The sequence below is a fragment of the Mustela lutreola genome, chromosome 1 (genome assembly GCF_030435805.1).
Source record: "Mustela lutreola isolate mMusLut2 chromosome 1, mMusLut2.pri, whole genome shotgun sequence".
Taxonomy (NCBI): Eukaryota; Metazoa; Chordata; class Mammalia; order Carnivora; family Mustelidae; genus Mustela; species Mustela lutreola.
Window position 1 is genome coordinate 283,330,577 of NC_081290.1, and position 24,132 is coordinate 283,354,708.

The 24,132-nt window shown below is 57.8% G+C and overlaps 1 protein-coding gene across 4 annotated transcripts; it reads left to right on the top strand.

The window, feature by feature from the left end:
• The first annotated feature begins 11 nt into the window (after positions 1–11).
• Positions 12–22,609, top strand: FRMD8 (FERM domain containing 8). 4 transcript variants are annotated; one of them, XM_059147067.1, is made up of 11 exons: positions 12–194; positions 505–589; positions 2,259–2,438; positions 6,361–6,462; positions 6,819–6,877; positions 6,995–7,161; positions 8,976–9,200; positions 11,272–11,395; positions 12,316–12,459; positions 15,929–16,002; positions 18,630–18,761. In XM_059147067.1, exons 2-10 carry the CDS (start codon positions 505–507, stop codon positions 15,962–15,964), a joined length of 1,122 nt encoding a protein of 373 aa, XP_059003050.1. In that variant the 5' UTR covers positions 12–194; the 3' UTR covers positions 15,965–16,002; positions 18,630–18,761. The 4 variants fall into 4 exon arrangements, with proteins under 4 accessions (XP_059003050.1, XP_059003026.1, XP_059003040.1 ...); XM_059147043.1 differs by lacking the exon at positions 15,929–16,002 and adding an exon at positions 20,940–22,609 and having other exon boundaries at positions 17–194; positions 18,630–18,834; XM_059147057.1 differs by lacking the exon at positions 15,929–16,002 and adding an exon at positions 20,940–22,609 and having other exon boundaries at positions 19–194; positions 2,274–2,438; positions 18,630–18,834.
• The last annotated feature ends 1,523 nt before the right edge of the window (positions 22,610–24,132 follow it).

Here is a 24,132-nt window from a genome sequence, read left to right on the forward strand (position 1 = left end):
TTGGCTCCTGCGGATTGGGAGGCGGGGCCGTGCGCGTCACGCTTCCTCCGCCCCAGCTTCCGCGTCGCAGTCCCGGGAGCTGGTTCCTGAGCGGGTCCCGGAGTCCTCGCGCACTTCAGGGCGGGAGCCAGAGCTGGGGGTCGGGCTCAGACCCGGAGCGTGGGCTGAAGCGGCGGGCACTGACTCCCCGCGAGGTGAGTTTACGGCGGCGCCCTGCGCGGGTTCCCGCCCCGGATGGGAGGAAGGGCTCCGTGCCCTGAGCTGGCATCCCGGCCGGCCGAGCTTCGACCCCGCTCCTGACCATCAGTGCCCTGACCCTTCCCACCAGCCTCGACCTCGAGGGGGCTGAAGATCCACTGCTCTGCCCACCGGTGCCTCTAGCTAATGCTGTTCACTTTCGCAGATCAGCCGGGACTCCGCCCTTCTTCAGTGGGAGCTTGAGGAGCTCCCCAACCCTCAATCCCTGGACCCCCCAGTAACCGTTCTTTCTCTTTCTCTCTGCAGATGGACGGGACAGAAGGCAATGCTGGGCAGCCGGGCCCCGCTGAGCGGTCCCATCGTAGCAGCGTGTCCTCCGTGGGAACCCGAGGTGGGTCCCTGTCCCCATCCCCTCCTATCTGTATGGAGCTGAGGCCCCAGCCCTGGGGAAGTGGCCCTGGCTTGTCATCTCTTTCATTAGAGAGAATTTTATGTATTCATTAACAAATAAGGTCTATGGAGGTGTGGAGAAGTGATAGAAGACAGAGCTGCCGCCGGGCTTTGTCACTAGGCTGTTGGCCAAGGTGGGTTCTGTTCTTGAAATTCCCGTTTCTCATTTGTAAAAGGAGCAAGTCTTGCCGAGCTGTGAAATTCAAACAAAATCTCATGAATGGAAAGGGATGCGTTCAGGTTCTTTGATTTCTTTCTCGCAAAAAGCGGTTTGAAAGCAGGGGTCATTATTTTCATTTTATAAGGAAGGAAATTGGGCCCTAGAGAGATTATTAAGTCACTAGGTCCTGGAGCCTGTCCTGCCTCAGTTGTCCCTACCTGAAAAGTGAGTCTGAATCACAGCCTCCTGGAGATGATTTTATGGTCCGTCAAGAAAGTAGCGGGTATGGCAGAACAGACTGGAAATCCGAAATACGCTTTCACTTGTGTCAATGATAAACTACGCCTTTGCCTTTCATAGGCTTCACCCGCATTTGACCCACAGCCATGCTTTGAGAGAGGGGTGTTCGCCCTGCTTTACAGATGAGACAATTGACATTGTTGAAGTCAGCCTGCTAGCCAGGGCCCAGGCTAGGACTGGGACCCAAGTGTACAGGCCTCCAAGCTCCATCTCTCCCACAGTCCCTCAACTCCAGGGATGGGGAATTTGAATCTGGCTGCTCTTTCAAGGGTCTCCCTTAGGCACCAGCTTCCGAATAAGAATGCTATGGGCTGTCCCAAGTAAAACCCAGCTTTTTAGACTGTATTTCTCCTGGCCTCTTTTTTTTTTTTTTTTTTTTTTTAAGATTTTATGTATTTATTTGACAGAGATCACAAGTAGGCAGAGCAGCAGCAGCAGATGGGGTGAGTGGGGGGAAGCAGGCTTCTCACTGAGCAGAGAGCCCGACGCGGGGCTCGATCCTAGGACCCCGAGATCATGACCTGAGCCGAAGGCAGAGGCTCAACCCACTGAGCCACCCAGGTGCCCCTCTCCTGGCCTCTTTAGACAGTCCTAAAAGACTATGTTATTGAGTCCTGAGGCATGAAGAATCGTATGGAAGCTGAGCCCTGGAAATTGCTTTACCCCGGGGCAGCCTTAGGAATCCTCAATTCCGTCTTAGGCTGGGCTAGAGAGAGACAGCCACTCGCCTAAGCATAACAGTGGGTTGGCAGCTCTCCTGCTTCCCAGCCTGATATGCCAACTCCTATAAACTCAGGATGGGTTCTGCCTGTCTCTGCCTCAGTCCCCACCTGTGGAATGTTCTCTGTCAAGGAAGAAGCCCAGCAGAGTCCTTGGGGCTGCCAGGAGAGTGTGTGGGAATGCAGTGGCCAGCCTTTGGGAGTTAGGGTGGGGCTAGGTTGGTTCCTGGGCCAGAGTTGCAGGATTTCTGGGTGGTTTGAGGGTCTCGAGTAAGTCTTAACAGCACTCTTCACAGGGTCCTTTGGGGCTGCTGGGGCTCTGCCTCTGGGTGTAGCCTTGGTCACCCCAAGGTGCAGGGAGAGGCCTCCAGCCCCAGTGAGGGGTAGAGGGGTTCCATGCCTAGGGAGCAGACCCAGCTGACCCCACCTAGCCTCCGTTGCAGCAGCTGACGTGCTGGTGTACCTGGCGGATGACACAGTGCTGCCCCTGGCCGTGGACAACCTGCCCTCGCTCAGTGCCCACGAGCTGCACCGGGCTGTCCGTGAGGTCCTGCAGCTCCCGGACATCGCCCTGGACGTCTTCGCACTCTGGCTTGTGTCCCCTCTGCTGGGTAAGGCTTGGCTGTGAGAAGCCCAGGCTGGAGGGTCAGAAGGGCAGTGACCAGGGGCTGGGGAGGGGGCCGCTTCCGAAACCTCCGGCTGCTGTGCATCAGGAGAAGGTGAGACCTAGGTGGGACCTACAGCTAGCCCCCACTTTTAGGGCCCGGAGCCCTGAGAGGACACCTGGCTCTTCTGCGACCCCTCTTCTTTCTCTCTGCTGGTGGCCAAGGAAGGGTCAATCCTGGCCCTCAGCCTCCGTGGTGCTGGAGCCTGGGGCATCGGGGGAACAGGATTAGGGGACAGGGAGGGAGGGAAGAGATCCATGTTCATGGAGCACGTGGTCTGTGCTGCAGCCCGAGTGGGCATTTCTTGAGTGAAATCCCTCCTTACCCTCATGGCCCCGGTCTGTGCTGCAGATGAAGAAGGTGCGGTGTGGAGTGATGGGTTCCGGGAGTAGTAGGACTCAGATCAGAGTGGCAGCCTGGTTGGCCCCCCGCAGCCAGCCTCTTTGAACTGAATCCTGCTTGAGGGCAGGGAGGAAGGTGGGACCTGGCCCAGGAAGCAGCCAGCCTCGCAGGTGGGGAGGGCAGGACAGGCAAGAACCCGGCTTTCCTGCAGCCCTGCTTGGCTTCCCCAGGACCACCTGTGTCCTGGCCTTTCAGGCTGAAATCCCAAGGCGGGGGCGGGGGGGGGGCAGGAGTGGGGGAAGGGGAGGTCCCTGGGGCCTCCGCATAGGGCCTTCAGCCTGCTGGTTCACACAGGAAGGGGGTCAGAGGAGAGGATGCCTCAAGAGGCGCCAGGGCCGGGCATGTCTGCGGAGCTGAGATACTCTCCTTTCTTGTAGAGAACAGGGGCAAGAAGCGGGTGACGGGTCCCTCAGGGCCCCGAGCGGTGACTTCTTTCTTGAGACCGATGGGATTTGTGCCTCTGCCCTACAGGGAGGATCTGTCCCAGCCTAGTTGGGGAGGGAATGCCCCTCCCATGTGTCTCCATCCTGTCCGTGCCCCCCCCACCATGGAAGCTTCCTGTACAGCTGCTGCTCTGACCCCCCCTCTTCCTGCTGACACGTCTTCTCCATCCGTTCCCCACTCAGCTCAGCTGCCCCTTTCTCAGCCTCCGGGTCTTGGCCCAAACGGTGGGCCCCTTGGTTTGTATCTTTGGGAAGCCGGGGGTGGCTCGCCCCTGTGCTGCCTCAGGCTCCCTGTCCCCGCAGCTGGGCCTCTTGTCTGCTCCTCCTGCTTCCTCCACCCCCACTCCCTCATCGCATTCCTGCTCCCCCCCACCCCGCAAGAACATGAATGGGCTGCCTGTGTGGCCGGCAGGGTCACTCTGTGCCACCGCCCTGTTGGGGACGAGAGTGGTTAGAGGCTCCGGCATGAAGTCAGCGCCTACTTGGTTCCCAGGCTGGGTTTCAGGAGGGCCGAAGGGCCATTTCAGCGCTGACTCAGGTCCCTTGGAACCCTTGGCTACCCCTGACTCAGTGGGGTAAGCAGTGGCAGATGGCCCGGGGCTCTAGGGCAGGGGCAGGGCGCTGTTGGCTGGAGCCGCACTGCAAGCTGGATGTTCAGGAAGTTTGTCCTTCTCAGTGCCTTTGTCGCTCTGTATGGAACCGGTTCCAGGGACCATCAGTTTCATTTGGGTGAAAGTCTCCAGATGGGAAGGCCCCATCGGACACCACGGGGCCGGTGTCGTGCTGTGATCCTGGGAGTCCTCTGAGCTGCTGGACGGGCTGTGGGCAGAAGGAAGGGCACCGTTGTCCCGGCTCCACTCCCCTCCTTAGTGTCTTCAGGGGTCCCAGCTGGTCAAGTACGCTGTTCACTTCACAAGTATGTGTAGAACCACACAGACACACACACACACACACCACTGCGCTGGCTGGCACTCTAAGCGCTGGGGACACTGGGAGCAGGACTAAAGGCGTCCCGCTCTCAGGGTCAGGGTCCTCGCAGTCTAAAGTCTGGTGCAGGAGCTCAGGTCCTGGTTTAGCTGCTGACTCTTGGGGGCTTGGGTGGGCACTGTCCCTCTTTGGGTTTCAGTTTTCCACCTGTCCTTGGATGGTCTCTGTGCCGTCCAGCTCTGGTGTCCTGGGACCGTCCAGGCAGAGAGCCCACGGCGGCCCTGCTGAGTGACCGGGTCGGTGGGGTTGCAGAGGGAGCCTCTCCTGGAGGGGAGAGGACGCTGCTGCTGGGGTTGCAGGGCCAGTGCCCCCTCTGGGGAGGGGTGAGGCAGAGATGGGGACACATGGGTGTGGTCAAGGATCCACGTTGGATGGGGGGTTGAGGAGCCACCGGGGAGTGTGAATGGGAGAAACAGAGAGAGGGGTGTGAGGAAGCTGATGGCAGGGCTGGGTGGGAGAGGCTGCGGGCAGGAGCGAGGCCCGTGTGGGGGTTGTGGTTCCTGTTTCGGGTTAACATCAGGGACCAGATGGAAGTCCAAAGAACAGAGAGGGGGACTCTTGGCTTTAAGCTGGTGGGATAAGGCACTGGACCCTCTGCCCTCTGCTGGGAGGTCAAGAGGGGAGCTAGGGGTCAGAAGCGAGGTCGGAAGGCAGGGGAAACCAGGTGATGGCATAGATGTTGCCATTCCCTGCTCCTTGACCTCCGGAAGCCATGCTCATTCATCACTGATTGCTTAGAAATGACCTCTGCTTCTCAAAGGCCATGGTCACTGGCACAGGAGATGAAAGCCCTTTCTCATTACTGTTGAGTCTTGGGCCAGCTGGCTGCCCAGTCAAGGGGCTGGGCGTGAGTGGTGCACTTGGCCATTCTGCCCACCTCCGTGAGGGCCTGTGGCGGGCCAGGGGTACAGCAGTGAATGGGACAGAGCCACTCTTGTTGAAGTGACCTGAGGATTCACTGGCTAGTGGGGCAGTGACAGGGGGTGACATCAGATAGTGGTAAATACCGTAAAAGTAACCAAATCAGTGTGCAGTTGGCGTGGAAGGTGACGGGGGGCTGCCTTGGTAAAGGGTCTGGAGAAGGAGACACTGGAACCAAGACCTAAGTCAGCCAGCCACATACGGGTCTAGGGCGAAGAGAGTCTGAGGCAGGAGGAACAGGAAGTGCAAAGGCCCTGAGGCACCGACGAGCTGGGAAGGTTCAGTGACTGAAGGGAGGCCTATATAGCAGGAGCAGAGTGGGAGAGGGAGTGAGAAGATGGGCTGGGGAGCTGGATGGCGTGGAATGGACGCTGGGGCTCCGGGGGGAGATGCTGGACATGGGGCCTGCTGAGGGGGAGGCCCAGGCTCTGCCAGGGGCAGGGGAGGGTGGCCCCTCGGGCCTTGGTCACCAGCTTTGTGTTCTGCTTCCTAATGGCCCCGGGGGGTTCATCTGCACCTCCATCCCTGTCCTCGGGTGGCCGTTGTCAGCCATAGCCTCTGTGCTCCAGCCGACCCTTGGTGCCAGAGGGAATGGTCAGAGGCTGGCGCTGCCTGGAGCCTGACCCTCTCTCCCTGGTGTGACTTCGGCAAGTAACTTAACCTCTCTGAGCCTCATTTCTCCCTACGCATGAAATGAGGATAGTGTTACCACAGGGCAGATGCACGTCATCTACTTGAAGTCCTTCTGGAAGCTTCTATCTGCTCAGTTAATGCTGGCCATGACAGGGGCACAGGGGCAGGGGGTTTAGTCAGTTGAGTGACCCACATTTGGTTTCAGCTCAGGTCGTGAGATCGAGCCCCGCATCAGGCTCCGTACTCAGTGGCAAGTCAGGGTGGGGGTGCAATCTGCTTGAGATTCTCTCTTTCCCTCTGACCCCACCCCACCCCCTGCATGTGTGCACACATGCTCTTTCCCCCTCTCTCTGTTGCTCAAATGATAGATAAATAAATCTTAAAGCCACCGACCACGACTGCCACCACCACGTTGCTGTGTCCTTGGGTGGCCGTTGTCCCGCCCAGAGGCTCAGACGAGCCGCTTCCTCTCTCTCCCGCAGAGGTGCAGCTGAAGCCCCGGCACCGGCCCTACAAGCTCGGCCGCCAGTGGCCCGAGTTGCTGCTGCGCTTCACTGACGCGCCCGACGACGACGTGGCTGCGGGTTAGTGCTGGGCCCGCCTGGGCCTCTCCGGGCAACCATAGCTGCTCCGGGGACCCGAGGCTCCTCAAAGCCAGAGATCGGGCCCGGGGAATGGGGAAGCCCAGGCTCTGCCAGGGGCGGGGGGAGGGCAGCCCCTCGGGCCCCCCGGGCCTCAGTTACCAGCTTTTATGGGTTCCTTGGGGGGAAGGCAGGAGAGGGTGGCGTGGGGTGACGTCAAGATAAACCAGGTGTCCCACTCTCGGGACGGCCCTCAGGTTCTGGCAGTTGTGGTGCAGGAAGGCGGCACTGGACCTGTGCGGGGAGAGGGCTGGGCCGGACCGGGGGGCCAGGCAGTGACCCCCAGCCTCTCTCCTCAGATGAGCCTTCCCTGCAGTTCCGAAGGAACGTGTTTTTCCCAAAGCGGCGGGAGCTCCAGGTGAGACCGTGAGCCCCGGGTGGGACCACCCATCTCCGGGGTCCTGTGTCCCTAGGCCCCTGGACACGGGTGCGGCGGCCCAGCTGAGCGGCCCTTCCCCACCCCCCCGGCCCACAGATCCACGATGAGGAGGTCCTGCGGCTGCTCTATGAGGAGGCCAAAGGCAACGTGCTGGCCGCACGGTACCCGTGCGACGTGGAGGACTGTGAGGCCCTGGGCGCCCTGGTGTGCCGCGTGCAGCTCGGGCCCTACCAGCCGGGCCAGCCCACAGCCTGCGCCCTGAGGTGAGGGCCGGTGTGACCCGAGGCAGGGGCCTGCGGCGGGGAGGGCTGCCCTGGAACCCTACTTCCACGCAATCTTCCAAGATCTGGAGTCAGGAGACCTCAGCCCTAGGGCTGGCCCTGACACTGTGTGGCCTTGGGCAAGTCACCCCACCTCTCTGAGCCTCTTTGCCAGCTTTGTCCCAAACTCCAGGGAGGAGGCTCCATTCCTCAGACACCAGCACGCGGGCTCTGCGCTTCCCCCTCCCTCAGCCCCGCTCCTCACTGTGTGAATTGACGATGCCCTGGGAGCAGACCAGGCCGTTCTCAGATCTCCGTGAACCATGATCCTGAGGGTCACAGATAAGCCCAGTGGAGAGGAACTTCAGCACAGCCTGCTCCTAGGCTCCCCCCACCCCAGCACTGCAGGGAACAGTGTTGGGGGAGGTGATGTGCAGAGACAGGGCCCTGTGCCGGGGGACTGGCAGCCGGGGCCCCACATGGACCACCCTGCTCACTGAGCCTGAGGGCTCCCCGGCAGGGGCTGGTGGCCAGAGGAAGTCCAGCCCCGGGGTGTGTCTGCTGCTGTTGCCCCTGATGGCCGGCGCAGCCCAACATGTGTCTATTTGAGGGACTTTGTTGACCTGAGTAACGGAAAGGTCCAGAGGTGGTCCAGGTGTAGTGGGCTCCGGTTGGGTCCCCAGATACCTGTCCTTGGTCCCGTGGCACAGCCCATGCGCTTAGGGCCGGCTCGCGCTCAGGCAGGCCAGGGAGCCGCAGCAGTTCCGTATTGGCGGGAGAGGTCTCTCCCCTCACACACCAGACTCCTCAGACTCACTCCAACATCCCCTTCCCCTGGCTGAGCCTCAGGTCCACCCAAAGGGGACACCGTGGCCAGAGTGGTGATGGGCGGGCCCTGAGCCTGCACAGACCCATAGGTGGGAGTGGGAAAGGCCAGGTTTCTAGATGACAGGCAAGAGTTGTTGCTGGAAGAAGGGATGTGGGGGCACAAGCAACAAAAGTGCCCCTGGGAGCTCCGAGAAGGGTGATGGCCCCCTAGACACCCCTCCTCACACCGCCCTACCTCAGCCCTCCCTCCGGCCCGGCCGCATTTGCCGGTGGCCTGGGGCGTTTGGTCGTCCAGAAGGCATAGCAGAGCCACCTCCCCTCCGAGGTGAGAATGGCATCCTCCGCGACACTCGGTGCCAGGTTCAGGCCAGTGCCCTTCCATGCAAGTAGCGGTTAGCATCCTTATTTGATCCATGGAGAACCTCCGAGAAGGTGCTCGCTGCTCCAAGACAGAGCTCCGGCTGTCAGCCTCGCGGCCAGCACACCACCCGCACCACCTGCCTGGGAGCCGCGCGGTTATCCTGAGCTGCCTGCTTTACGGTTGCGTTACTGGAAACCTCTTTTCCTTCTCCAGCCTGTGCTGACAGATTGTGGGTTGGTGGTGGGCTTTGCTTTTGTTTTTAATATATCCGTGTTTGGCAGGAAGTACGTGGAAAGCTGTAGATCACTTGCCTCACGTTTTCTTCTTTGTCAAAGTTCCACTAACTCAGAAATCTAAACCTTCCTGACTCAGTGGTGGGGCACTGTGCTGAAACCCTCCAGCCACGGGCTGTCTGAGCAGGGGGGCTGGCTGCAGCTCCCCTCTTGGTCTCCTGGCCTGCCCTTTAGGCCAGTCACCCTCCAGGCGTGCTTGCTGGGCCCGCGGTGCTGGTCCGGGGCCGTCCTGATCTGGGGCCTCGCTTGCCCTTGCCCAGGAGCAGGCCACACCCTGAGGCCCTCAGCCCCGGAGCCCCTCCTCATGCCGGGCCCCCATCTTCCTTCCTCTGCAGGGAGAAGCTGGACTCCTTCCTCCCCGCCCACCTCTGCAAGCGGGGCCACGGGCTCTTTGCTGCCCTCCGGGGCCGAGGGGCCAAGGCGGGCACAGGCGAGCAGGGACTGCTGAGTGCCTACTGCCAAGTAAAGGAAGCGGCCGGCAGTGACGGCGAGCATGGGGCCTCCCTGAGCCCCCACTACCGCGCCTACCTCCTCAAGAGCCACGAGCTGCCCTTTTACGGGTGAGCGACTCCCTGACTGTCCTCGTCACGGGCCACTGCAGCCCTGGGCTGTCCCCTTCCCCTGACAGCCCAGCACTCTCTCTTGGCCTTGGCCAACACAGCCTACCAGGGTGCCTGTCCCTGCGCCAGCCAAGCTCTGTTGTCACGTGAGGTGTGTCTTCACGCCAGCACCTTGGGCCCCGCGAGTACCAAGCTAGACCTGTCCTCCCGTCACAGGCCAGGCCCCCAGACGGGTCCTCTGCCTCCACCTGCCACAGCCGCGGTGTGGGCAGACCTGCTGACCTTCTGTTGAGCCAGTTCTGCCCTCACGCTGTCCACAGTGGCTCGGTGGCTCTCGTGTACCTACTGGTGGCCTTTTCGGCGCTACCAGCAACTTGGTAGCAGAGAGGCCTGGCCCGTGCCTGGTGAGGCTGACGTTCCGGTGGGATAGGAGACGGCAGCAGAGGTAGGAACAGACTGCAGGATGGCAGGGTCCACAGCCGGGTGACCAGTGAGGAGAGCGTGATAGTGCTCCGCTCGGGAGACATGGTCAGGTGCCGGAAACGCTGCGGGCAGAGTAGGCAGAATTTGCTGGACAGACGTGTGGTGGAACGAATGAAGACAGGGAGATGGGACTTCAGGGGGTCTGGTCTGTGCAACTGGGGGATGGCGTCGCCAGCTGAGGTGTCCTGGGCCAGGGCGCAGGCTGGGGAAGGTCACGGGTTTGGTTGTGGATGTGTCAATCTGGAGATACTCGCTACATACTCGGTGGCCATTCTGAGCGGACGTGTAGGTTTCTGAGTCTAGAGTCGGGTCATAATTGGTGGGTATCAGCATCTGGGTGGTTTAAGCCCGGAGCCCCAGGATTTGGCCGAGGAGGTGGGTGTGGACCAGGCGCAAGGAGGCCCCAGGCCAGCGAGGCTGGTCTCTAGGTCTGGAGGCGGGTCTCTACAAGCCAGGCCGAGGGGGAATGCAGGGCAGGAAGAAGTGACCAGGCGTCCCGTGCTGCTGCTTCCCTGTCAAGTTCAACATCCCCTGTGCGGCCGATAGTGGACCTTGGCTCCAGCATCACGGGGTAGCAGGGGGTGGAGGAAGAGTGAGAACAGACCGGAGACAGCAAGTGTGACCAGCGCCTTCAGGGGTCAGCGCCATGGAATGGAGGCAAGAGATCCAGCGTTTGTGGCTGGAGTGGGAGAGAAGGTCTTTCGTTTTTATAGTGGGTGAAATGCGTGTGTGCAGACAGCAGTAGCGGGTGACCGTGGGTAGGCGAGGGTAGGCAAGCGGCTGCTCTGGGTCAGTTCAGTGATCTGTGAAGTCGGCATCTCGGCCGTTTGCGGACCTTGTCGAGGTCTTGCAGGAGTGAGACTCTTCATGGGAATCAGAGGCGGCACGTGCTTGTGTCCAGGCCCGCCTCGGTGCAGGGGTGCAGGCAGGGGTGCAGGCAGTCAGACAGTGGGACTCGGCGAGGGCTCTGGCTGAGCCTGGCGCAAGGGGGCAACGGGCCAGGCAGCCAGGGGAGGTTGAAGGCCGTGACAGGACCGGGGAGAGGGCGGCGGCTCGGTGACATGGCATGTCAGGGCCCTACACCGTACCCTTCCCAGTGTCAAGCCCCAAGGCCTCCTGGGGTGGGGCCCCCCACACAGGTGCAGCCGGACCCCACTCCTGCTGAAGGGTCTTGGCCTGACAGTGGGCTGCAGGGCTCTCCCCACCCTGCCATGGCCTGGCCGCCTCTTGCAGCCTCAGCCCGAGTCCTGGGGCTCCTGGCCGTTCCCTGGACATAACTGGCTACCCCACGCCCAGATTCACGCTCTTCCCTCTGTCTGTGGTGCGCACCCTCCCCTGTGCCCCGCAGTTCCTCCCCTGCCCATTCACACCTTTCTGTCCTGCATGACCAGCACCGATGCCGCCACCTCCAGGAAGCCTCCCTCCCGCCCCACTCTGTTTTCACGGAAACTTCAGTTACCAAAACAGCTTAAACGTCTCATGTGCCCGGGACAGGGCCTGGCCAGAGCACCATGGCAGCAGAGCCCAGACCCTGGACCGTCTTTTCCTGGTGCCTGAGGTGACAGGCTAACAGCGGTTCCCTCCCCAGGTGTGCCTTCTTCCACGGTGAGGTTGACAAGCCGGCCCAGGGCTTTCTGCACCGGGGCGGGCGGAAACCAGTGGACGTGGCCATCAGCCTGGAGGGTGTGCACGTCATTGACAGCAGGGAGAAGGTACCTCTAGCTCACCCAGGGTGGGAGCTGGGTTGGGGGGCAGGGGGCCTCCCTGGAGAGGGAATGGGGCCCTTACCCAGGCCTTCGCGGTTCCCCTGGGCTCATGGTTGGCCTGGAGGCAGACTGGATGGCTGGTCCGGCCTCCTGTCCTCCGACGTCCCTGGGGCTTTCGGGGGCATCCAGGAGCTTCCTGGGGGTCTGCTGTAGATCAGCCTCTCTGGCAAGCGGGCAGGAGGAGGCTGCAGCTGGGATTAAAACTCTGAGCGGAGGGAGTCCGGCATGGTCTGGCCACTCTGTTGGACCAGTGGCTGGAGACTAGTTTGCGTTTTCCAGAAAAGCCTCAGGACCAGAAGCTCTCCTGAGTCCCGCTTCACCCCGCCCCCCCCCCACCCTCCGTGTTTGGCACAGGCTGTCTCTAGGTTCCCTGCATAGGTCATGTCAGCATCCCACCCCATGGGGTGATTTCTTTGCACTCGGGCAGGAGTCTCTCTAAACCAGCAGGAAGGTGTGGGGTGACTGCTCCTTGTCTCCGGAATGGGACCCCAGCACCTCCCTATACTGGTGCTGGGCCCAGAGCCCAGCTTCGCCTCCTGCTGAGATGCTACCCAGCTGGTCTTCTGGAAAAGGTCGCCCCTCCCACCCACATCTTCCTGCACTTGACCCTCCCAGCTGTCCCCGGGCTTGGTCTTGGCCCACAAATGAGAAGTGCTGCGGGTTAGGCCTACCCAGACCGCAGCCCCCCCTACCCTGTGAGGGTCTGACGAGAGCAGGGGCACCTCGAGAAACTCATAGGAATTTAGAGTCAGCCTCGGAGGTAAATAGCCTGGCAGGTCGTCCCCTCCTGGTGGCCCCTGAGTAGGAAGGGGAGAGGAGGGGACTCTGCTCAGTTGAAGCCAAGCCCTGCGTCTCCCTCTGGGCAGCACGTCCTGCTGGGCCTGCGCTTCCAGGAGCTTTCCTGGGACCACACGTCCCCCGAGGAGGAGGAGTCTGTCCTGTGGCTGGAGTTCGATGGGGACAACGAGGGCACACCTGTCAACAAGCTGCTCAAGATCTACTCCAAGCAGGTAGTGGGTGTCGCCTGCACGGGTAGGGGTGGGGTGGCCGGGGCTCAGGGCGCCCCAGACTGTTGGAGGCTCCAGGCTGGCCCACAGAGGGTGAGCCGGCTGCTGAGGGCCTGGAGACCCTGGGAGCTGACATCCGCTGAGCTGGGGCCACCATTGAGAGTCAGAAGCTTCCCGGTGCTTTGTGACCAGCCTGCACTGGCTCCCTATCCTCAAGTCCCCCCGGGAGTTGGGTGCTCTCGGAGGAGGAGCGGGCATGGCAGGGCAAACGCCCCACCGTGCCTGTGTCTCAGTCCGCTCACCTAGCCCTCGCCCCCGCCCCTCCTGCTCCCAGCCCCGGTCATGGCACAGGCCTCCCTCCCACACTTCGTCCTTTCGTCTTGGCACTGACATGGGTCGGGACGCCTGTCCCTGAAAACACACCTCCGCCCCAGCCGCCATCTGGGGTCTCTGGACCCTCCCCTCCCCCTCGGCACCTCTCTGCAGCCAGTCCTCACCCCTGCCCCTCCCAGCCGCAAGCCCAGCGGCCCCTGCTTTGCCAGAGTGCACACGCCTCTGTCCTCCATCCCCTTGACCTCAGAGAGGTCAAGAGCTCAAGCTTGACCATGAGCTCTTGGACCCTCCTGTCCCCTCGCATGGCTCCTGTGACCCACTGCCCTAGCGTCCCTGAGCTCTTCCCGCTCTTCCTCTCACAGCTCCGATCCTCGGCTGGGCCCACCTTTCTGCTGATGACTCCACAACTTCTACATCACTAGGCTAGACTTCTTTTTTATTTTTATTTTTAACATTTAATTTATTTATTTGAGAGAGAGAAGGAATGAGCAGAGTGGAAAGGGAGAGGGAGAAGCAGGCTCCCCACTGAGCAGGGAGCCCGATGCGGGGCTCGATCCCAGGACCCTGAGATCATGACCTGAGTCAAAGGCAGACAATTAACCAAGCCGCCCAGGTGCCCTAGATCCCCCCCCCTTTTTTTTTTTAAAGATTTATTTATTTATTTGACAGAGAGAGAAATCACAAGAAGGCAGAGGCCTAACCCACTGAGCCACCCAGGCATCCCAATCCTTTTTTTAAAGTAAATGTTTTATTGAATTATACATAGAGACAAGTGGCCAAATCCTAAGTCTCCCAAATCAGGTTTTCCCGAAATAAACCCATGTAATACCTTTCAGGTTGCAAAATAGAACCAGGACCCCAGAAACCTCTTGAGCCCCCTCCCAGGCCTCCCCGCCAAGGGACACCCCATCCTGAAACAGCCTTATTCCACTCTTGAGTCGTTCCACCTGGTTTGAACTTTCTAGCAGCAGGTTCTAGCCGCAATGCGATCCCTTCTGTCTGCTCCATTCTGCTCCGACCTCACCGCAGGCAGTAGCGGCTCGACCTTTCGAGCTGCTCTCTGGTGCACCAGCATCCAAATTCACCACTCTCACATCCCATCACTGAGGGACACTTGGGTTTCCGGTGTGGGACCATTGCCAGCAGTGCTGCCACGATCATGGTCACATGTGTCCTGGGTGCGCGTCCGCGGGTGGACACTGGGGAGCGGAAGGGCCAGGCCAGAAGGTCAGTACGTGCTCGCTGGGGTGGACATGGCCAGCTGTCCCCAGCAGTCGTGCGGATGTGAGCGCCCTGCCCCGTCCGCTCCCCAGCCTGGCCCGTTGTAGCCGCTCTGGAAGGAGAGTCGTGCCATCTCCTTATGTTTTTGTCCTTTATTTTTCAGTCCGTTTCATTGAGGTGTAATTTACAGCCATGTTAAGAGTCTGTTCTGATGCATTAACATGCCTGTGTGACGGCACAGTCGGGCGGAGAACAGCGGATTTGCTAATATCTACCCAGCCACAACGTGTCTGTTCACACCTTTTGTCAGTTTTTTATTGGGGTTACTTGTGTCACTCTCCAGTGTCTGCATGGCCTTAGTTGGCATTTCCACCACACCCCCACCAACCCGGGAGCTCCAGGCACTCCGCACCCTTGCCCACCACGTGGTCTGTGCCAGTCTTGTCTGCCAGTCCCACAGATGCCAGAGGGTGACCTGCCACTGCCACTTCCATGCCCTTGTCCTCGTGACCCATGATGTCGAGCACCTTTCCTTATGCTCATTCACTGTCCAGACATCATCTCCGGCAGAGCGTCTGCTCAGGGCACCGGGCCATGTTTTCACTGGGTTCTTTTCTTTCCGAGTTGGGAGCGCGTTCATTCTGTATCTGGCATCCTTTATCAGATACATTTTGCAAATCTTTCAGTCTGCAATTTGACTTTTCATTTTCTTAATTTTTTTGAAGAGATGTTTTTAATTTTGATGGATTCCATTTTATCAGTTGTTGTTTTTTTTTTCTCGTTTTTTTTTCTCTTGTGCTTTTGGCTTCCTCGGAAGCCTTTGCCTAACCCCAAGTCACAAAGATACTCTGTGCTTTCTTCTAGAAGTTTTTGAATTCTTTTTTTTTTTTTTTTTTTTAATTTATGGGAGGCTGGGTGCCTCAGTTGGTTACTCGTCTGCTTTTGGCTCAGGTTGTGATCCCTGGGTCCTGGGGTCCAGTCCTGCATCCGGCTCCCTGCTCGGTAGGGAGTCTGCTTCTCCCTCTGCCTCTGCTGCTCCCCCTGCTTGTGCTCTTGCTCTCTCGAGCTCTGTCACATAAATAAATAAAATCTTAAAAAAAAAGATTTGGGGGGTGCCTGGGTGGCTCAGTGGATTAAGCCGCTGCCTTCGGCTCAGGTCATGATCTCAGGGTCCTGGGATCGAGTCCCGCATCGGGCTCTCTGCTTGGCGGGGAGCCTGCTTCCCTTCCTCTCTCTCTCTGCCTGCCTCTCTGTCTACTTGTGATCTCTCTCTGTCAAATAAATAAATAAAAATCTTTAAAAAAAAAAAATGGGGGGCATGTGGGTGGCTCAGTTGGTTGTGTCTGCCTTCAGCTCAGGTCGTGATCCTGGGGTCCTGGGATTAAGCCCTGCATTGGGCTCCCTGCTCAGTGGGGAGCCTGCTTCTCCCTCTCCCTCTCCCCTTGCTTGTGTTCCCTCATGCGCTCACTTTGTCTCTCTAATAATGAGTAAAATCTTTTTAATAAGATAAAAAGATCTTCTAAATTAATAATAATAATATAGTAATATTACAAATGTTAACAAATATTAATATTAATTTATACTATTAATACTTAATAAATAAAAAGATTTTATTTATTTGAGAGCGAGCACGTGTGTGTGCATGTGGCACACAAGCAGTTGGGGGGGGGGCAGAGGCAGAGAGAGAAAAGCAAACTCCTTACTGAGCAAGAAGCCTGACATGGGGCTCGATCCCAGGAACTGGAGATCATGACCTGAGCTGAAGGCAGATGCTTAACTGATGCCCCCATAATTCTTAATAAAATTTCAGAAACTAGGTGTTTTATAATTTTAAGTCTGTGGTCCATTTCAAGTTGCTTTTCTATGTGAAGCGTGATATGTAGCTCAAGATTCTCTCTCTTTTTCCTTTCTGTTCCAGTGTTACTTGTTGAAAAGACTACCCTCTCTTCATTGAATCGCCCTTGTGTCTCTGTTGCAGTTCAGTTGGCTAAGGTGTGTGGGTCTGTTTCTGGACTATCTGTTCTGTGCCCTTGATCTCTGTGTTTATTTTTCACTAATATTACTGCATTGATCACTGAAACTTCATAGTAAGTCTTGAAACTTGAACTTTGTTTTTTTTCAAATTTCAAATTTTTGACTATTCTCATTCCTTTGCATTTCCATTTAAATTTTAGGATAAACGTCTTGATTTCTACCCTTCCCCGAAAAAGCCTCCCAGGATTTAGATTAAGATTACATTGAATCTGTAGATTAATTTGGAGACAGTTGACATCGTAAGTCTTCTAGGCCATTGATTTGTGTGTCTCCATTTGTCTTTGATTTTTTTCATTAACATTTTAGAGTTGTCAGCATACAGATACTGAATGTCTTCATGTCTTGTATTTTACTTACCCCTAAGTATTGCTTTGCTTTCTTTCTCTTTGTCGTGCTACAATAGATGGCACTTTTTATTTTATTTTTTTTTATTTTTATTTTTTTTAAGATTTTATTTATTTATTTGACAGAGAGAGATCACAAGTAGGCGGAGAGGCAGGCAGAGAGAGAGGAAGGGAAGCAGGCTCCCTGCTGAGCAGAGAGCCCGATGTGGGGCTCGATCCCAGGACCCTGGAATCATGACCTGAGCCGAAGGCAGAGGCTTTAACCCACTGAGCCACCCAGGTGCCCCTAGATGGCACTTTTGAAAATTTATTTTTATTTATATGTTTTTAGTGACATAAAACTGTATTCTTCTCTAACATAACATTATGGGTAGGCGGTCTAGTCCAGATCTGTTATTGGGAACTCAGAGTCCTTTAATCTTACTGCCTGCAATGCATATTCTCTTACTCTTAAATTCACCTCATGGGGGTGCATGGGTGGCTCAGTGGTTGGAGAGTCTGCTTTCAGCTCAGGTCATATGATCCCAGGGTCATGGGATTGAACCCATGTTGGATCCCAGTTCTGGGGCAAGCCTGCTTCTCCCTCTCCCCCCCACCCCTGTTTGTGTTCCCTCTCTGGCTGTCTCTCTCTATCAAATAAATAAAATCTTAAAAAAAAAAAAAAATTCACCTCATGGTCCAGGATAGCTGCTTCAACTCCAGCCATCACATATGCATGCTAGACAACAGGAAGAAGAGGAAGGGAGGAACACTGTGACTTCATTTCAATTTTCAGTTGTTCATTGTGATAGGTAGACATGCAACTTTTGTTACCTACATACTGATACATCCTGCCACTTTGTTAAACTCACTCACTGGTTCTGACAGTTTTGCTGCAGATTCTTTGGAGTTTTCTCTGCATCAGTGAACAGGGACAGCCATGTTCTGACCTTCTAGTCTGTGTGCCTGTGTCTGTCTGGCCTGATTGCTTTCTCTTGGACTTGTAATACCGTGCGGAGCGGGTGTGGGCAGACATCTGGATGTGCTCCTGACCTCAGAGGGAATTACATTAATTCTTGCTCTAAGTTAGTATATTGGCTGCAGGTTTTTCAGAGACACTGTCATCAGGTCGAGGAAGTTCCCTTCTGTTCCTGGTTTGCCAAGCTTTATCTCGGATGGATATTAATTTTGTCACACGTGGTGTAGTTTCAATGGCGGGCTCCCTGCACCTCGGGGACCGCCGTGCTGTGATTGAGGCTTTGTCCCAGGGGCCTTAGAGGGCTCCCTCTTTGGCTTACAGCCCTGGGCCTCTGTCCCCGCTGGCTGCCCTCCTGTTCTCCAGCCCACTGCCCACTCTGCGTGTGGGGTCTCTCGGTGACAAAAGGCGGGTGCTGGCTGGGTTGTGTTCCTTCAGGGAGGCCTTGGGCTACACTGGACGGGGGGCAGGAACCAGCCACTTCTCTGTCCCCGTGGGGCCATCCCCCTGGCCGCTGACCCTGCTACTCCTGGGGGTCCCTTTCTTGGGGGTACGGATCCGCCTCGGTCACTGCCGTACCCCACGGCCTGTCGCCGCACCAGCACGGGGTGGGTGCTCGGTAACTCAGGGACGCCACCGCTGACAGCTTTCTGTCTCTGGATCCGTCCGACCCCTGGGGTCCCCATCACGTGGTGTCCAGACCGTGCTCACTGACACCCGGTCACCTCCCCTTTTCTGGCAACAAGTGTTACATGTCAGGTTTGTTGAGAAGGTAGCGTGGTTGAGGAAGGGGCCGGAGGGAGCCACCCGCCCGCACCCCGTGCTCGGACCACCCCCTGCCTCCTAAGCCTGCAGGTTCTTCTCTCAGCCAAGTCTCCTCCGTTCCTACAGCCCAGCAAGCCCCGTCTGGGCCCGCTGCCTCCCGTCCTCACCCTCCGGTTCCCGCTGAGCTCTCTTCCCCCTCCGGCACGACGGCAGCAGCCTGGGGCGCTTGGCCTTCCCGGTCTGGGCCTTCTGCCTGGGAAGCTCTTTCTCACCTGCCCCGCCTCCCAGAGCTGAGACGGGGACCCCTGCTCCTCCCCCAGGACTGACATCCATCAGGACTGCCCTGTCCCCCGGCCCACAGGCACCCGACTGCCCCCTTCCCCTGCCTTTCTGGTGTAAGTGTGGTAGTTTCGTCTCTGCCCCCCCCCACCCCCCAGCAGAAGGGGGGGGGTCTGTCTCGCTCCACAGAGTATGGAAAGGCTGGGTCTCAGGGAGACCTCAGGTGGCCCCTCTCTCCCCAGGCCGAGCTGATGAGCAGCCTCATCGAGTACTGCATTGAGCTGAACCAGTCTTCAGAGCCCGTCGCCCCCCCGGAGAACGTGTCCGGCGCCCCCTCGGCCACGGGCTCCCCGCCGCCCCCCACTCAGCGCCCCCCTCTGCGCAGGCAGGGCAGCGTGGTGAGCAGCCGCCTCCAGCATCTCTCCACCATCGACTACGTGGAGGAAGGTGAGCATGTGCACACGCTGCGGGGAGCCCCGGGGACTGCGCACTGGGGGTCCAGCTGGCAGGGACCTAATTGGGGGGAGGGGGCAAAGCCAGGGGAGGGTCGTGTCTCGTGAGCTCTGGGTCTCCAGCAGGGGAGGTCCTTTTCTGTCCTGGTCCCTGCCGTGTCCACAGATGTGTTCCCCACGGCTGTGTCCGAACAGGACACACTGGAAACTCCCGACGTCCGTTATTTGAGGTGTGGGTACAGAAGCAGCGGGGCCACGTCCGGTGGAGTCAGGGCCGCGAGTACACGGGCGGTGTCTCAGACCGTGCCCGGGAGCAGACACATTTGTGGAAGAACTGGTGACATCCGGAAGGTTGTCGTCCAGTCAACTGTGTGGCAGCGCGGTTCATTTTTTAATTTTGGCAAACATGTGGCGGTAACGGAGGGAGCCAGCCAGCACCGGGAGAAGCCGGAGGAGGGCATCTAGGAACGCTTCATTTTCTCATCTCTGGGCCTTCTTGATAAATCCAGAATTATTCCAAAATAAGAAGCTTTTATTTTTTTGTTTTAAGATTTTATTTATTTACTTGACAGAGAAAGACACAGCAAGAGAGAGAACACAAGCAGGGGGAGAGGGAGAACAGGCTTCTCATGGAGCAGGGAGCCCGATGCGGGGCTCGATCCCAGGACCCTGGAACCATGACCTGAGCCAAAGGCAGATGCCTAACAACTGAGCCATCGAGGTGCCCCAAGGAGGTTTTTTTTTTAATTTTTATTTTTTTAAAGATTTTATTTATTTATTTGACAGAGATCACAAGCAGGCAGAGAGGCAGGCAGAGAGAGAGGAGGAAGCAGGCTTCCCACTGAGCAGAGAGCCTGATATGGGTCTTGATCCCAGGACCCCAGGATCATGACCTGAGCGGAAAGCAGAGGCTCTAACCCACTGAGCCACCGTGAGGCACCTGCCCCCAAGGAGGTTTTAAATGCAGTAACTAAGACCTGGATTTAAGGAGCAAGATGTAGGGGCTCCTGGCTGACCCAGTCAGTAGCGCATGGGACTCTTCACATCGGAGCTGTGTTTGAGCCCCATGTTGGGTGTGGAAATAAATTTTATTTTATTTTAAAGATTTTACTTATTTATTTGACAGAGAGAGATCACAAGTAGGCAGAGAGGCAGGCAGAGAGAGAGAGAGAGAGAGAGGAGGAAGCAGGCTCCCTGCTGAGCACAGAGCCCAATGCGGGACTGGATCCTAGGACCCTGAGATCATGACCTGAGCCGAAGGCAGAGGCCCAACCCACTTAGCCACTCAGGTGCCCCTGGTTTTTTTTTTTTTTAAAGATTTTTATTTATTTGACAGACAGCAATCACAAGTAGGCAGAGAGGCAGGCAGAGAGAGAGGAAAGGAAGAAGGCTCCCCACTGAGCAGAGAGCCCGATGTGGGGTTCGATCCCAGGACCCCAGGATCATGACCTGAGCCGAAGGCAGAGGCTTAACCCACTGAGCCACCCACGCATCCCCTGCTAATTATCTATTTTTAAAGATTTTCTTTTTTTTTTTTTTTTAATATTTGATTTCTAAAATCTTTTTTTAATTTTTATTTCTAAAATTTATTTCCAGGGGCGCCTGGGTGAGAGAGAAGGCATGAGCAGGGGGAGGGGGTTCAGTCCCAGGACCCTGAGATCATGACCAGAGCTGAAGTCAGATGCTAGATGCTTAGCTGAAAGAGCCGCCCAGGCACCCCAAGCATGTCATTTTTATAATCAGGAAAAGCAAACAATTTTTCTGTAACATAACCATTTTCTACTATTGTAGTCTTCCTTAGTGTGGCTAGCAGGTGTAGTATTTCTTTGGTCTGTTCTTGAACCAGTTTGAGCAGAAGCCCCTGGGACAGCGTGGCTGGCCCGGCATCGTGTGCAAACCTGGGTTTGCCTGTGATTCGGGAGGCCGGCCCCACGGCTGGACGAGCTAGGGTCCCTGGCTCCGATGGCTCGCGGCTGCAATGAGCGGGGGCTCCGTCTGATCGGGCTCTGGCAGGAGCCAGCCCCCGGCGCCTCTGGGGTCCTAGACCGCCGCCCCCCCGGGAAGCCTTCCCTCAGCGCGGTCCTCCTTCTCCCGTGACAGGTCAGCAGATCAAGCGGGTGAAGCCAAAGCGCACCACGTCCTTCTTCAGCCGGCAGCTGTCCACCAGCCAGGGGAGCTACACCGTGGTGCAGCCCAGCGACAGCCTGGAGCAGGGCTGAGGGCCGTGCCCCGGGCAGGGGGAGGGCACAGGGGGAGGCTGCCCCTGGACCTGGCCCAGCATTCGTCTCCCAGAGGGGCAGGACCGGGCTGCGGCTCTGGTGTGGGGCAGGGGGGCTCCCTCGGGAGGGAAGGAGTGGCTTGTGCCTGTGAGGGTCCGAGGCCCGCACAGCTGGCGGGGGGACCCCCGCAGGGTCCCGCCTGCCCTTCCGCTGGACTCCGCCCCAGGGCTGTCTCAGGACCATCCGAGGAGGCTCTGCCTGCCTCCTGCCAGCCAGGGACTTGCCCTTGTGCCCCTCTCAGGATGGACAGTGTCCCCTGCTCTGCGGTCCTCGGGGGCAGCGCTGACGGCAGGGGGCCACCGAATAGGATTTGGGACCTGTAGGTCCAGTGTGGGTCTTTGGTCCTTTCCCTGGACGCTGGTGACCACATCCCCGCATTCCTCGGCCGCATTCCACCCACGCTGCATGTCCGGGGAAGGCTCCGCCGGGCGGCAGAGAGGCAGGCAGACAGGGTGACTGGCTCTGGCTGGCTGGGACTGGAGGGAGCCAGGCAGGGCCTGGCTCGGGAGCCCTCTGTGCCCTTCACTCATGCCTTGTGATCAGGACACATTGTGACGGAAGGAAGTGCCTTTTTGCCAGTCTTTGGGGACAACACAGTGCCGAGAGGTGGATGTCCTGTGTTTGCTCTTTTTTTTCATCTGCTCCAGTTCCACGAAGCCTGGGAGCTCCAGGGTAGCTTGAGGAGGAGGCCCCCACCCACCTCAGAGCTGCCTGCTCTCCCTCAAGATGGCGCCGAGGTGTCCATCCACCCAACCCCGGGGGTGGCCTATGCATGGGGACGTCCCGCTTGAGCTGGTCTCCTCTTTCCAGGGACATTGTAAGGAGGCTGGATGTGGGTTGGGCGTAGCTTTGCCCCCTGCTTCACCCTCCTGGCTTCTCCCAGAAGAGCCAGAGGGGGTAGAGGAGAGCCGACCCAGCCCCTCTGCGCCTCCACGGTGGGTCCACGGCCCTCCCGGCACTTCTGAGACTTTCCACAGGCCCAGCCCCGCTGAGCACTGGGCTCTGCTTTGCCCTCCCTCCCTGTGGAGAGCTCTGGCACAGGAAACGCAGACTGGCCTGCCGGCTCAGATGCTCCGAGGTGGGCTTGCCTCCGGCAGCAGGGACTCTGATGTCAGTTATAATAAATGGGCGTCCGCAGCCTTTTGGAATTTCCCACCCAGAGGCCATCTCATCCCCCTTCCCGGAGTCACTGGACCGGAGTGGCCCAGCCCGCCTGGCGCCCAGCCCTCTGGTTCTTTCCTCCCACTCGATGTTTAGACCCAGGTGAATGCTTATCTGTCTGCTGGGCTGGCGGCTGGCGGGGGTGGGCGCGGGCACACATGACTTGTTTTCACTCTTCAGTCGCTCCTCTGTTATCTGAGCATCCCTTGTGTGCCGTGACCTTTTCTGCCTGCCCTTTAGGACAAAGCAGTATTTTACCAAGTGCCCTTTGAATATTCTCATTCTTTTGTATCATGTGACTTCTTAATAATAAAATAAATTTCCAGCAAACTTTGGGTGGCTTACGTTATGAAATAAACTAGTGTGTTAATTACACCCTGGGAGTCCATTACAGGCTGCTGGCTTTCTTTGTAGTAAATATTCATCAAGGTACTCAGCTCTGTGGGCTGCCGAGCTGAGCTCGATGGAAAGCCCAGAGGGACATTCTCCAGTCTCAGTGGTTGGTCAGGGACTCCCAGGCTGAGAAGGTCCAGGAGGGGATTGGGGGTTCCTGGTGGGAACCAAGCAGGGAGGTCTGCAGGGAGGCAGGGGAACAAGGAGCTGACAGTGGGCAGGCTGGAGCCTTTGTCCCTGTCCCCTGAGCCTAAGCCATACAGTCAAGGCCTGTTAGACCCCCTGCTGCCCCAGTCCTCCTCACATCCGGGAATGGGGGCCCTGGGCACAGTCTGGACTGCAGCACCTCCGCTGAGAGGCCAGAGAACCCAGGGGGTTGGATTCTCTTGCCCACGCTGAGGGCTCCTCGTGTCCTGGGCCTGGCCAGGGGCATCTTGTTTGCCACAGATCCCGGTGTGGGTAGGCACGGGCTTTGGCCCTGGGGGTAAGCACACCATTTGGGGTCTGCAGTTCACACTGTGAACGATTTGGGAGCTCGAAGGAGCAAGCCACGGGGCTGTGTGGCAGCGAGGTCCCGGGACTAGGCCTCTCCCCTAGTCATGCCTCCTGGGGGGGTCCTCTGCCTGGCAAGGGCAGAGTGGTGCCACGACCGTGGGCACGTACATGAGCCTCCACTTGACCTTTAAGATGGGACTGGTAATAGTACTGTGACTAGGGACGCCTGGGTGGCTCAGTGTGTTAAGCCACTGCCCTCTGCTCGGGTCTTGATCCCAGTATCCCGGGATCGAGTCCTGCATCAGGCTCTCTGCTCGGTGGGGAGCCTGCTTCCCTTCCTCTCTCTGCCTGCCTCTCTGCCTACTTGTGATCTCTGTCAAAAAAAAAAAAATCCAAATTCTCACCCAAGAGGACACCACCCAACTGAGAAGCAGCTCCCCTTCTTGGTCTGTGAAGTGCTCTGTCCCCTCTTCTCCAGGCAGGCCTGCTGCCCACGCTGCGGGGGGCAAAGGGGATCCTACTGCCTCCCCCATGAGCACCCTGGGGTCAGGCCATCCGTGTGTTCAATGGTTTTGTAAAATATGCAAAAGAAGGATTTAGAAGATTATTTTTCTGAAAGAGAGGCTCTAGAACTGTTTCAGCTCCAGCCCACACAAATGCTAGCTTGGTCTCTGCCCACCAGACATGCCAGCTCCCCTTGGTTTCTTTGTTTGGTTGGTTGGTTGGTTTTTGTTTTGTTTTGTTTGAAGATTTTATTATTTATTTATGTATTTACTTGTCGGAGTACACGCACAAGCAGGCAGAGAGGCAGGCAGAGGCGGAGAGAGAAGCAAGCTCCTTGCTGAGCAGAGATCCCGATGCGGGACTTGATCCCAGGACACTGGGATCATGGCCTGAGCTGAAGGCAGTGGCATTGAACCACCCAGGCGTCCCTCCCCTTGTTTTGAGAACATACCCCGCAGCCT

Bases quoted from the DNA above. Each gene is read 5' to 3' on its own strand.
- FRMD8 (XM_059147043.1), top strand. From the start codon at position 505: ATGGACGGGACAGAAGGCAATGCTGGGCAGCCGGGCCCCGCTGAGCGG. The intron at 2,439-6,360 runs GTAAGGCTTGGC...TCTCTCCCGCAG, and splicing joins GCTTGTGTCCCCTCTGCTGG to AGGTGCAGCTGAAGCCCCGG. The intron at 12,460-18,629 runs GTAGTGGGTGTC...CTCTCTCCCCAG, and splicing joins TCAAGATCTACTCCAAGCAG to GCCGAGCTGATGAGCAGCCT.